The sequence below is a fragment of the Hemitrygon akajei genome, chromosome 22 (genome assembly GCF_048418815.1).
Source record: "Hemitrygon akajei chromosome 22, sHemAka1.3, whole genome shotgun sequence".
Taxonomy (NCBI): Eukaryota; Metazoa; Chordata; class Chondrichthyes; order Myliobatiformes; family Dasyatidae; genus Hemitrygon; species Hemitrygon akajei.
The window spans coordinates 35732238-35746429 of NC_133145.1; the positions used below are offsets into that span (position 1 = coordinate 35732238).

A 14192-nucleotide genomic window follows, 5' to 3' on the forward strand; every position below is an offset into this window, starting at 1 on the left:
ATGGAGGCCTCTGGGAAAAGAGCTATGACCACATGAACCATGGCATTAGTAACTCTGGGATCAAAATGTGTAGCTGCCTTGTGGTTGTAACATAAAGACAAATGAAGGCTTTAAATTCAAAAATTTCACTTGTCTGAGCATGGGACAAAGGAATTTTTCTTGAAAAAGCTCTAACTGAATTTTAACAAAATAAATTTTTAGAAGTCTTGCATGTGACCTTCCTTATGCCTTTTGAAGTGTGTTCCTTTGAAGAAAGCTTGTTCAACTGAACTGTGAGTCACAGAATGATTCAACCATGTTCCTGCCACGTTTTTGCACAGAAGAGATTTATTAGATAAAAGATCTTAGTTTTGGTTTAAAATATATTCTCTTTGAATTCTGTGGTCTCCATTCAGTGGCAGATTAAATAATTGTAATCCACATGGACTTCACTAAGAATTTTCAAACATGAAATATATTTTTCCAACTTCTCTGCCAATTCCATCCGGTGAAATTGCTTGTCAGGGTTTGACTTTGCCAACATGTTTTTTTTCTACTTCTTAGCTAAATAGTTTAATGTTTTCTTTAAATTGAAATGCTAGTATAATGGTTAAAACTGTTGTCCCGATGTGGGATTTTGGAAGAGGGACTGAAGGCTTGGTGCTTTAGTCAGTCAGTGGGTCTGTTTCTGACTACAGTTGTTGGCAGATAGACATTGAACTTAGATTGTAGCTCCGGACATCAGATACCTAGTTGAGACCGATGTTTTCTTAACCTCTTGTATTTGTTAAACTTGATTTAAACAATGGATGCTGTAATGGTTCCTACAGAAAATATTTTATTTCTCCCTAAAATAAAATATCTTCCTCCTCTCTGCTCTCACTTCTTGTTTTGCCATAAGCCATTTGTCAAAAACTTGTGGATGAAAAGGATCTCTGGCAGTTTGCTGCTGCTCTGTTAGAATAGTAGCAGCTGAAGCATATGTTGGAGCAGGCAGTTTACCAAGATATATGAACCTGGCAGTCAGTTCAGCTTTCTCCTTTCATGTGCAGTGTATTCTGGTTAATTAGGTCATCGGCCGCTTGTTTGCGGCAACTCTTAAAGAACAAAAATTAAATGAGAAAATATCCAGTATTCCCTTTGTTGATTTGGAACACTATACTACTTAGTTGGGACAGGAGACTGTTGCCAAAGAGTTTCTAATTAGCAATAGTCAAGTGCAGTTGTGTGGCCATTTGATACCACACAATGCTTAGAGCGAACTGTTTTTAAACAGCATAAGTTGTGTGTGTTTGTGTTCAAAAAGCAGCGATTTTCATTGCTGGCAGTTGGTAGAAATAAACAGTAAGACAATTCAGAACTGTTTTGCTCACTGTTGCTTAAAGCATTCTGAAATAGTGATGGCAGAAATGGCCGGGAGTGAAAATGAAATGATTTCGCTACTTCAGCAAATTGAGAACTTTGAAATATTTGAAGGTATCGACAATCGTCCCTGAATGTTACAATGAAAATGAAAATTTGGAGGATACAATCGCCGAAAGCATTGTATGAAGGCAGTCCATTATCTGCACTAAGTGTCTGCGCTAATTTTGTTAAATTACAGTCCATCAAAAGAACATGGCAACATACACTGGGTTGAATTCCCCTGTTGGTAACTATTAGGAACCAAGCATGGTTTTATAGTACTGTAAAGGTATTTTGTAGTGTTCTAATTTGTTCTCTATTTCATTTAAATACACGAATTGTTACTCAGTTAAACAATCATTTCTTTTTTTTATACCTTTTTAACTATTTCCATGGAATTTCGGCTACAACCATTTCAAAAAATGTCTTGCAGAAATTAGAATTTAGATCTTTGCATAAAGACAGCAAGATGGTACTATCTTCCTCAGTATTTCAAATGCATTTTACTCTTTTACTGTTAATCCCATGAGGCTCCCAAAATACGGTAGAAATTTCAGAAACAGATAATGACTATTTCAGAAGCAGCCATGTAAGGTTTGTGGAGGATGTGCTGGGACTAGCCCATGCAAAACTGCATTATTTTTTCTCAATTTTTTTTGTCCAATTATCAATGGCCCTGCTCATAAGTGATTTAAAATCTTTAGAGCAAGGGAAGAATATGCTGGCTAGTTCCATTCTCAATTATTTCCGCTTGGCTTTGCAGTTTACATACTTCCTCCTCCCTCAAATATCATCTCACTTCCTTAACAATTGAATCTGCTTCTTCCAACCTTTCAGAGAGTGGATCGCAGTTAATGCCCACTCATCACATGAACAATTTTCCCTCATGCCACTCCTAGTTCCTTTGATAACCCCCTTCTTTATCCTCAGATTCTTAACTCTTTCACAAGTAGAGTAATTTCTTGCTGTGTCCTAGGAGCTTTTAATGTGCGGCCAGAGGTGGTAGTGTAAGCATTCCTGTGTCTTTGGATAAGCATATAAATCCGCAGGGAATGGGGGGTGTGGACAATGTGCTGGAGGAAGAGGTTAGTTTTGATGCTGGAAACATGGCTGCACTTGCAGGCTGCCCCCAGCCAATCCTCAGACCGTATTGATCATTGACACAAACACATTTCACCCTATGTTTCAATATTTCAATGTACAAATGATGCCGATCTTCTGTTTTTATCTTTAATTTGGCATTCTATTTGGCACAGACATCATGGGTTGAAGGGCTTCTTCCCATGCTGTACTCTTCTATGTTCAATGCTCTGTGTCTTTGTTATTGTGTGGAGTGTGCATTAACTCACTTGGACGTGGAGCATCAAGCCAACACACCTTTATTGTGGCAGTTAAGTGTCTAATCTGAGCAGAAATTTGGTCCATGCAATGGTAAACTTAGTAACATTTGACATGGCTCTGATTTTAAGATTTGATGGGGTTGTATAACAATTACCTTGGTAGTTACATGACAGCTAAAACACTCAGACCATGAGGCAATGCATGCTTACCTCAGAGAACTGACTAACAGCTCTGTCCAATATGTCTTGATTTTTGTAAAATTCTTGTAATTTGTTAATTCTTTTTTCTTCATGGGATTTTTGCTTTCTCTTAGTTTTGCATTTTAATGAGTTCAATTTTTCGCTCAACCACATTTATGTTCTCTGCTTTGGATGGAAAACTTTGATCTCAAACTTTCCACCGGTCTCAGGACATGGATACTGCCCTAGCAATCTAAATCTTCCCCATTCATGCCATCTCTCCAGCCAAGGAATGAAGAATTTAACCAGTAAATCGCAAGTGATTCATAGAGCATCGGAAGTAAACCCTAGAACAATTCAGTTCAAATTTAACTCGGTCTACAAGACTGTTACACCTTCTAGTCTCATTGCTTCCTGTAGAATATTGTTTGCACTTTAAGTTCTATGACCTTGCCTTGATTAGTCTTGTATCCTGGTTGAAAGAACTATATGATGTTCTGAAATTTTAACCTTGATACTCAATTAACTTTGATTGTGACTAATTGTAATTCCTTGTGCCCGCTTTCATGGAGGATTGTGGATGTCCATGTTACTGATTATCTTCATAAAACAGAGGTTTGTGTTTAAGTAGATCATTTTGTATCTTTTGGACTCCTTTTATAATAGAAAGTAAACTGTTTCTATATTTTTTGGGAAAATCCAGCAGTAGCAGAGTTGAAGCAATGGATAGTTTCATGTTCCTTTCTTTGCAGCCATCTAAAGTGTAAGACATTGGAGCAAAATTAGACCCTTTGATTAATTGGTCCATCATGTCTGCTCCATCATTCCATTATGGCTGATTTATTATCCCTCTCAACCCCATTCTCCAGCCTTCTCCTTGTAATCTTTGCCTTTACTAATCAAGAACCTGTCAACCTCTGCTTAAATTAATCAAATGACTTGGCCAATGTTTGTCACTTTGAAAGGGGAGTTTATGAGAAGTACATTCCTCTTTTATTGTCAAATTCAAATTTTAAAATTCTGAATATCCTAAGTTTGAGTTGACGAATCCTGGTGAGATATTTATAACCTTTTTGATGGTTAAACCAGTTTGAATACTTTCAATATGGTATCCCTGCATCATTGTAAATACATTGGCAATGATTTAGAATTTTTAACATGCTCAGATCATTGGGACTTTTTTGCTATTAATAGATAAATAATATTTGATAAATCAGGGAGGATAGGAGGTGAATAATGTTGGGGAGATGGATTAATTAACATTTTGATCATGTGTTTTATTGTTAGGACTCACAAGGACTAGTAGTGGAAGACTGAGAAGAACTGCTGATGTCACCAATCCAGGTAAGTAACCACATGATCAGTAATGTTATATGGAGAAAAAAAAAACTTATCGAAGTTTACATAAAATTGCATGGAATATACTGCGTGGCAATAGCAATTCAGCCAATGCTTGTCTTTCATATTAAGCTTCCATTTATCCATCCTTGCCTAATCCCACCAGTATGTTCCTTTCTCCATCGCTGTGCAAAAGTAATAGGCACATGTTTTAAAAATCTGCAAGACGAAGAAGCTTGCAAAAAAAAATGAGATGAAAATTTTATAAACATCAAAAACAAAAATATAAAGAGCTGTGAAGAGTAAAAAATTAATATTTGGTGTGATTATCCTTTGCCTTTAATATTGCATCAATTCTCTTGAGTATACTATGGTGCTGTTTAATCCAAAAATCAGCTGCTAGGTTGTTCCAAGCATCTTGGAGAGCTCGCCACAGTTCTTCTGCAGACTTTAGCTGTCTTACTTGCTTATGTCTCTCCAGGTAATCCCAGATGGTCTCAATGATGTTGAGATCAGGGCTTTCTGGAGGACATGCCATCTGCAACCATACATTAAAAACAAAGCAGTGTACCAAAGACTTTTGCACTTTATTGTCTGTAGCTTACCTAAAAGAATGTATGCTATTTGACAACACAAGAGATTGCGGATGTTGTAATTTGGAACAATAAGCAAACTGCTGGAAGAACTTGGTGGGCCAGGCAGTATCAGTAAATGGAAATGGACAATTAGTGTTTCTGGCCAAGAATCTGCACCTGGAGCAAGTGACCATTGGACTCCCATGGACCATTGGAAGGTTGGAAGAGCAACACCTGATATTCTGTCTGGGTAGCCTCCAACCTGATGGCATGAACATCAATTTCTCAAACTTCTGGAAATTGCCCCACATCCTCTTCACCATTTTCCTCCATTCCCATTTCCCTCTCTCACTTTATCTTCTTACCTGCCCATTACCTCCTTCAGGTGTGTCTCCCCCTTCACTTTCTTCCATGGTCTTTTACCCTCTCCTATCAGATACCCCCTTCTCCAGCCCTTTATCTCTTTCACCAATCAATTCCCAGCTCTTTACTTCACCACTCCCCCTCTCCTGGTTTTACCTATCACCTAACACCTTGTACTTCTCCCCTCCTCCATCTTCTTGCTCTGATATCTCATCTTTCCCCACCCCAGTCCTGATCGAGGGCCTGGGCCTGGGCTGAAGCATCTAATGTTTACTCTTCTCCATAGATGCTGCCAGACCTGCTGAGTTCCTCCAGCATTTTGTTTATGTTGATTGGATTCCCTAGTTGATTTTTGGTTGACAATTATGCATTAATTATGTATTTTTACAAACAGACACAGTTGTTCACAATACATACTAATATAATATTGCTGTTGTGTTATTTTCCACATCCGAATCAATGGATTCTGAACCAATTATTGCACATATTGCACCTTTATTAATATCATGCTGTATTTTTGTAGGGGGTGGGGAAGTGATTCTAAGATTGCAGTGATGTGAAGTTCAGTGCAGTTTGCAGAATTCTCTCACGGTATTTAATCTAATTTCCTTTTTTTTGAGAGTTAATTTGTAATATTGATTGAAAACAATTCCTTCCTCACTGGTATGAATGAGTATACTGTCACAGCAGAATTATATATAGTCCAACTCCATAATGCACTTAGTGAAAACAATGAGATAGAAAAACAGGAGAAAGATTTCAAGCGTGGCTGATCAAGGAAGATGATTACAATCATCAGAAAGCTTGTCTGCTTGGACACAGTTTATTATGAGGACCAGAAAAAAATTATAAAATGCACAGATATTAATAATTTTGGAGCAGTATTGAACGTATGAACAACCTGTTAACACTCCATTACACTAATTCAATCGGGTTGCCTACTTCGCACAATTAATCGTGAGCAACTTAAATACTGTTATCTATTTGTCTTTTTACTGAATCACTTTGCTAAGATCTTGCCTGTTTGCATGTGCCAAAGTAACACAGGACCAGAGAGAATGTTTTGATCTGTTGTGGCAGTTCCAGAGATCACAACTTGGAAGTTCTGACCAGCAACCAATCGTGATATCAGAAGTTGAGAGGAGGGAACTTCACTCAGGCCCTCTGCCCGAGTGGAGAAGAGCAGCAGCTCGTGGCAGTGTGTTTGGAGCTCTGGCCAGCAACCAATCAGATTTTGAGATTGATGAGCAAGAACAACGTCAAGGAAGGCAGGGCAAGCACGGCGGCCATCTTTGGAGTGGACAAAATGGAGTGATGATTTTGAGGCTTTAGCTCTTCAAGGCTTCAGTCAGAGAGGGGAGAAACAAAAAGCTTTAGGTAGTTTTTTTCCCCCCTCTCCCTTCTTTACATTTTCTCAGTTAACATAATAGAGATGCAGACAGAACAGTTGAATGCTCCTCTTGCAGGATGCGGGAGGGTAGGGAGTCCTCCAGTTTCCCTGACGACTACAGCTGTGAGAAGTGCATCCAGCTGCAGCTCCTAACAATCTGTGTTAAGGAGTTGGAACTGGAACGGGATGAACTCCGGATCGTTCGGGAGGCTGAGGGACTGATAGATAGAACATATAGAGAGGTAGTTACACCCATGGTGCAGAACATGGGAAACTGGGTGACCATCGGGAAAGAGAAAGGGGTTAAAGGAACCGGGGCAGAGTACCCCTGAGGCTATCCCCCTCAAAATAGGTATATCACTTTGGATACTGTTGGGGGAAATGATCTAGCAGAGGAAAGTTACAGCGGTCAGATCCCTTGCACTGAGTCTGGCTTTGTGACTCAGGAGGGAATGTGGGCGAAGAGGCACACTGTGGTGATGAGGGATGTATTTGTTAGGGGAACAGAAAGGAGGTTCTGTGGGCCAGAACAAGATTCCTGGATGGTATGTTGCCTCCTGCGTACCATGGTCTGGGACATCTTGTACCAGGCCTCGGTATTCTCAAGTAGGAGGGTGAACAGCTAGAGGTCATGGTCCATGTAGGTATCAATGATTTGGGTAGGGCAAATGACAAGGTTCTGCAGAGGGAGTTCAGTGAGTTAGATGTTAAGCTAAAGAGCAGTATCTCCAGGGTTGTGATTTCAGGATTGCTACCAGTGCCATGTGCTAGTAAGGCCAAAACCAGGATGAGTATATAGTTTAACACATGGCTAAGGAGTTGGTGCAGGAGGGAATGTGTAAGATTTTTGGATCATTTGTGCTCTATTCCAGGGAAGGTGGGACCTGTACAGAAGAGACAGTTTATACCTGAACTAGAGGGGGAACTAATACCCTAGTGGGAAGGTTTGCTATTACTACATGGTGGGGTTTAAACTAGAGTTTCAGGGAGATGGGAGCCAGGATGCTAGAACAGTTGGTGGAGAGGTTGTGAGGACAGATGGGGGCAAGCCTTCAGACAAAGTTAGGATTCAAAAGATTGACCATGGTGTGGAGAGTGTCCTGAGCTGGGTATAGTTCAATTCAAGGAGTATTGTAGGAAAGGCGGTTGAGGTCACAGCATGGATCAACATTTGGAATGATGACATTAGTGAGAATTGGTTGTAGAAGGGGCAGGATTGGCAGCTCAATGTTCCGCAGTTCCTTTGTTTTAGATGTCACAGAGCTGGATTCATTAAAGGAGGGGTGGCATTACGAGTCAGGGAAAATATCATGACAGTGCTCTGTAGGTTCGAACCAGAGAGCACGTCTAGTGAGGCTTTATGTTTGAAACTGAGAAATAAGAAAGATTTGTCCATACTAGTGGAGCTGTATTACTGACCACCCAACAGTCCTAGGAATTTAGAGGACCAAATTTGTAAAGAGGTCGCTGGTTGTTATAGTGGGTGATTTTAACTTTTCAAATATTGACTGGGAATTTCATATTGTAAAAGAACTGGATGGGGTAGAGTTTGTCAAATGTGTTCAAGAAAGTTTCCTTCATCAGTGTGTAGAAGTCCCAACAAGAGAGCATGTGTTTCTGGGTCTGCCATTGGGGAATGAGACCGGGCAGGTGACAGAAGATTGTGTAGGGGACACTTTGCATCCAGTGACCACAATGCCATAAGTTTCAAAGTAAATATGCAACAAAATATATCTGGTCTGCAGTTGAAATCCTAAATTGGAGAAAGGCAAATTTTGATGGTATCAGAAATGATCTAGAAAGTGTGGACTGGGACAAGCTGTTTTCTGGAAAAGGTGTACTTGGTAAATGGGAGGAATTCAAAAGGGAAATTGTGAGAGTACAAAGCTTGTTTGTGCCTGTCAGACTGACAGGTAAAGATAACAAGTGTGGAGAGCTTTGGTTTTCAACAGATAGTGAGGCCCTCGTTAAGAGATAAAAGCAGTTGCATAGGTGGTATATGCAAGTAGGAATAAATGAGGTGCTTGTGGAGTAAAAGATATTAAGTAAACACTTGGGAAAGAAAGAAATCAGGAGGGCTAGAAGGGCTGATGTTTCTCTAGCAGATAACAAGATGAAGGAAAATCCTAAGGGATTCTACAGATATTTTGAAAGCAAAAGGATTGTAAGGGACAAAATTAGTCCTCTGTGAGACCAAATTGGTGATTCATCTGTGGAGCTAAAACAGATGGGAGAGAACTCAAATAATTTTTTTGCATCTGTATTTACTCAGGAGATGGGTACAGTCTATAGAAGTGAAGCAAAATGGCATCAACTTCATCGACCCTGTACAGGTTATACAGGAAGAGGTGTTTGATATCCTGAGGTAAATCAGGCTGGATAAATCCTTAGGCCTGACAAGGTGTTTCCTTGGATCCTACAGGATGCAAGTGCGGAAATTGCCTGGGCCCAAGCAGAGATGTTTAAATCATCTTTAGCGACAGGAGAGTAACAAGAGGATTGGAGGATAGCCAATGTGTTCCGCTGCTTAAAAAAAGACTTTAAACATAAACCAGGAAATTATAGACCAGTGAGTCTGACATCAGTTGTGGGAAAGTTATTGGAAGAGACTGGATGTATAAGTATTTGGATAGACTTGGACTGATTAAGGATAGTCAGCATGGCTTCGTGTGTGGTAGGTCATGTCAAACCAATCAGAGATCTTTTGAGGAAGTTACCTGGAAAATGGATGAAGGCAAGGCAATGGATTTGCCTATGTAGACTTTAGCAAGGCATTTGACAAGGTCCGCTTGGAAGGTTGGTCAGGAAGGTTCAGTTGTTTGGCATTCAAGATGAGGTAGTAAAGTGGATTTGACATTAGCTTTGTGAGAGAAGCCAGAGTGTGGTCATAGTTGGTTGCCTCTCTAACTGGAGGCCTCTGACTAGTGAAAGGCTAACTTTGAGGAGATGCGCAGGGATTTAGAGAGAGTGGATTGGGTCAAGTTGTTTTATGGGAAGGATGTAATAGAGAAATGGAGGTCATTTAAGGGTGAAATTATGAGGGTACAGAATCTTTATGTTCCTGTTAGGTTGAAAGGAAAGGTTAAAGGTTTGAAAGCGCCATGGTTTTCAAGGGATATTAGAAACTTGGTTCAGAAAAAAGGGATGTCTACAATAGATATAGGCAGCATGGAGTAAAGGAATTGCTCGAGGAATATAAAGAATGTAAAAGGAATCTTAAGAAAGAGATTAGAAAAGCTAAAAGAAGTTACGAGTTTGGTTTGGCAAATGAGGTGGAAGTAAATCCGAAAGGTTTCTACAGTTATATTAAAAGCAAGAGGATAGTGAGGGATAAAATTGGTCCCTTAGAGAATCAGGGTGGTCAGCTATGTGTGGAGCCGAGGGAGATGGGAGAGATTTTGAACGATTTCTTCTCTTCGGTATTCACTAAGGAGAAGGATATTGAATGGTGTAAGGTGTGGGAAACAAGTAAGGAAGTTATGGAACCTATGACAATTAAAGAGGTGGAAGTACTGGCGCTTTTAAGAAATTTAAAAGTGGCTAAATCTCCGGATCCTGACAGGATATTCCCCAGGACCTTGAGGGAAGTTTGTGTAGAGATAGCAGGAGCTCTGACGGAGATCTTTCAGATGTCATTAGAAACGGGGATTGTGCCGGAGGATTGGCGTATTGCTCATGTGGTTCCATTGTTTAAAAAGGGTTCTAGAAGTAAGCCTGGCAATTATAGACCTGTCAGTTTGACATCAGTGGTGGGTAAATTAATGGAAAGTATTCTTAGAGATAGTATTTATAATTATCTGGATAGACAGGATCTGATTAGGAGTAGCCAGCATGGATTTGTGCGTGGAAGGTCATGTTTGACAAACCTTATTGAATTTTTTGAAGTAGTTACGAGGAATGTTGACGAGGGTAAGGCAGTGGATGTAGTCTATATGGACTTCAGCAAGGCCTTTGACAAAGTTCCACATGGAAGGTTAGTTAAGAAGGTTCAGTCGTTAGGTATTAATGCTGGAGTAATAAAATGGATTCAACAGTGGCTAGATGGGAGATGCCAGAGAGTAGTGGTGGATAATTGTTTATCGGGATGGAGGCCGGTGACTAGCGGGGTGCCTCAGGGATCTGTTTTGGGCTCAATGTTGTTTGTAATATACATAAATGATCTGGATGATGGGGTGGTAAATTGGATTAGTAAGTATGCCGATGATACTAAGGTAGGAGGTGTTGTGGATAATGAGGTGGGTTTTCAAAGCTTGCAGGGAGATTTATGCCGGTTAGAAGAATGGGCTGAACGTTGGCAGATGGAGTTTAATGCTGAGAAGTGTGAGGTTCTACATTTTGGCAGGAATAATCCAAATAGAACATACAGGGTAAATGGTAGGGCATTGAGGAATGCAGTGGAACAGAGAGATCTAGGAATAACAGTGCATAGTTCCCTGAAGGTGGAGTCTCATGTAGATAGGGTGGTGAAGAAGGCTTTTGGAACGCTGGCCTTTATAAATCAGAGCATTGAGTACAGAAGTTGGGATGTAATGTTAAAATTGTACAAGGCATTGGTAAGGCCAAATTTGGAATATTGTGCACAGTTCTGGTCACCGAATTATAGGAAAGATATCAATAAATTAGAGAGAGTGCAGAGACGATTTACTAGGATGTTACCTGGGTTTCAGCACTTAAGTTACAGAGAAAGGTTGAACAAGTTAGGTCTCTATTCATTGGAGCGTAGAAGGTTGAGGGGGGATTTGATCGAGGTATTTAAAATGTTGAGAGGGATAGATAGAGTTGACGTGAATAGGCTGTTTCCATTGAGAGTAGGGGAGATTCAAACGAGAGGACATGATTTGAGAGTTAGGGGGCAAAAGTTTAAGGGAAACATGAGGGGGTATTTCTTTACTCAGAGAGTGATAGCTGTGTGGAATGAGCTTCCTGTAGAAGTAGTAGAGGCCAGTTCAGTTGTGTCATTTAAGGTAAAATTGGATAGGTATATGGACAGGAAAGGAGTGGAGGGTTGTGGGCTGAGTATGGGTAGGTGGGACTAGGTGAGATTAAGAGTTCGGCATAGACTAGGAGGGCCGGAATGGCCTGTTTCCGTGCTGTGATTGTTATATGGTTATATAGTGGTGTGCCACAGGAATCAGTGCTGGGTCTTTTGTTGTTTTCATCTATATCAACAATCTGGATGACGATGTGGCTAACAGGATCAGCAAATACTGCAGATTACACTAAAATTGGGACTGTAGTTGATAGTGAGGAAGGCTATAATGGCTTGTAGTGGGATCTGGACGAGCTGGAAAAATGGGCTGAGAAATGGCAGATGAAATTTAATGCAGACAAGTGCGAGGTTTAGTACTTCAGTCGGATCAACCAGGGTAGGTCTTACACGGTGAATGGTAGGGCACTGTGGAGTGTGGTGGAACACAGGGATCTAGGAATACAAGCCTATGATTTGTTGAGAGTATCATCAATGGTAGATAGGGTTGTAAAGAAAGGCTTTGGTACATTGACCTTCATAAATCAATGTATTGAAATGTTGACATTGTATAATGTGATGGTAGGGACTGATTTGGAGTATTGTGTGCAGTTTTGGTCACCTACCTACAGGAAAGATGTAAACGTAGTTGAAAGAGTACAGAGAAAGTACACAGGGATGTTGCCAGATCTGGAGGACCTGAGTTACATATAAGAAAACATTGAATAGGTTAGGACTATTTTCCTTAGAATGTGAAAGATAGAGAGAAGATTTGATAGAGGTCTACAAACTTGGGGGTATAGATAGGGTAAATGCAAGGAGGATTTCTCCACTGAGAATGGGTGGGACTACAACTAGAGTTCATGGATTAATGGTGAAGAGTGAAACATTTAAGGGAAACATGAGGGGGAACTTCTTCTCTCAGAGGTTTGTGAGAGTGTGGAATGAGCTGCCAGCACAAGTGGTGCATGTGAGCTTGATGTCAACGTTTAAGAGAAGTTTGGATGGGTACATGGTTGGTAGGAGTATGAAACGCTATGACCTCGGCGAAGGTTAATGGCAGTAGACAGTTTAAATGATTTTAGCATGGACTAGATGGGCCAAAGAGCCTGTTTCTCCACTGTAGTTCTCTAGGACTAACTAAAAGTTCTTGGCTCAGAATGAAGCTATGTATTCCAGAGATCAAATGTAGGCACCTTGGCATTCATATATTTCAGATATAAAAATATTAATTCTTGGGCTTCATTTGAAAAGTGACTTCTTCACTTCTTCCCTTACACAATAGGGAAGTGCAATCACTGACGGGGAGTAGTTAAGCATGTAGTGACACAATGAAAGCAAAGGCATTGAGTAATTCTTGTGGGATGGAGGGTTACAAAAAGTTCAAGGCAGTGCAAAATATGACTTTCCTTATGGACCTTTTGAGAATCATAACTGTTCATAGTGGCACAAAACTTTCTGATTTATCTGTTAGAGACCCTACTGCATTCAACTGAGCCTCTATTCTAAGAGATGACCCCCACCTTTGCATTATAGATGTGCATTATGTATCCTTTTGTGATACACCAGCCTAGAAAGGTTCTATAAGTGCAATTCTAAATTCCAACTGCCAAGTCTGATGCTTTGAAAACACTTACAAGATTATGTTGTGGATAATTGAGCTTTTAGTTTGCTTGTGGTCTGTGCACATATTTACTTCTGTTTGGTTGGAGATTAGTGATTATATTGAGTTGTTGACTAATTTTTCTGAAACCTAGTGATTCATAAATAGAAATTCTAATTCATTGATCTGAACTATATCATTCTAGGTATTTAAGTTGAAGGTTTGGACAGCCATTCTTCCTATAATAGCACCTTCACTAGAAATTTTAGATAGGTTATCTATCTGCTGATAAATTTCCTAGCTGTCCAAAATCTATTTAGAGAAAGGAGAAAGTCTTCTGATTATAGTTCACTATTTGGATTGGAAACACAGTTCCTTTGACAACAATTCTTTAGTCTGACCAAATATGTCACTGCACTGATATTTTGTAGTACAGCCTGGCGGACAATAAATTGCTACATTTGACAATTTAAGTAAAGCAAAAATGCATGATTATTTAAGGAGCTTGTTTCTAAAATTATTAGATTGTGATTCATCAGAAGGTTACAGTTTGAATCAAAATAAAATTTTAAAATGGCTCGAGGGAAGAAGAAATCAAACAAGATCAGACCTTTTTCTTGTGTGTTGAAGTTTGAAATTGTTTTGTATTTCAAACAGGAGTGTTTGATTTTTTTTTCAAGAACGTAAAGTAAGATAGATGAACAGAACATTTTTACTGTAATTGAATGAGATTTGCTTAATGCTGAATAAAATTGATTCTGTTAGTGAGGCAGAAATGATTGCCCAAATCCAACCTGACTGGCCAGTGATGTCTGTGGTAGCTTCAAAAATACAACAACTTTGCAGTGATAATAAATGTTCAGTTAAATGATTTTAGCTTATAACAAAGAATTCAACAAAAACTAGCTATATTACTATAATCTTCTGATTTTTACTAGAAAATGCCAACTTTTAATATATAATTTGAATAAACTGTTCAATATTTTGAAATATGTTACCAGTTTTTGTTTTGGTTTTCAAGATTGTGATTTTTGTTATCAGTATAATTAACCGA

At 39.5% G+C, this 14192-nt stretch overlaps 1 protein-coding gene across 4 annotated transcripts in view; it reads left to right on the plus strand.

The window, feature by feature from the left end:
* The window catches only part of LOC140714630 (septin-9-like), a 307344-nt gene that overhangs the window by 49078 nt on the left and 244074 nt on the right, over nucleotides 1-14192 (plus strand). For all 4 annotated transcript variants that reach the window (XR_012095957.1, XM_073025984.1, XM_073025987.1 and 1 more), the window contains exon 2: nucleotides 4191-4247. Coding sequence is in view for 2 of the 4 variants with exons in the window: in XM_073025984.1 (XP_072882085.1) it covers nucleotides 4191-4247 (57 nt within the window). In the remaining 2 variants the exon portion in view is untranslated. The remainder of the gene's footprint in view (nucleotides 1-4190; nucleotides 4248-14192) is intronic.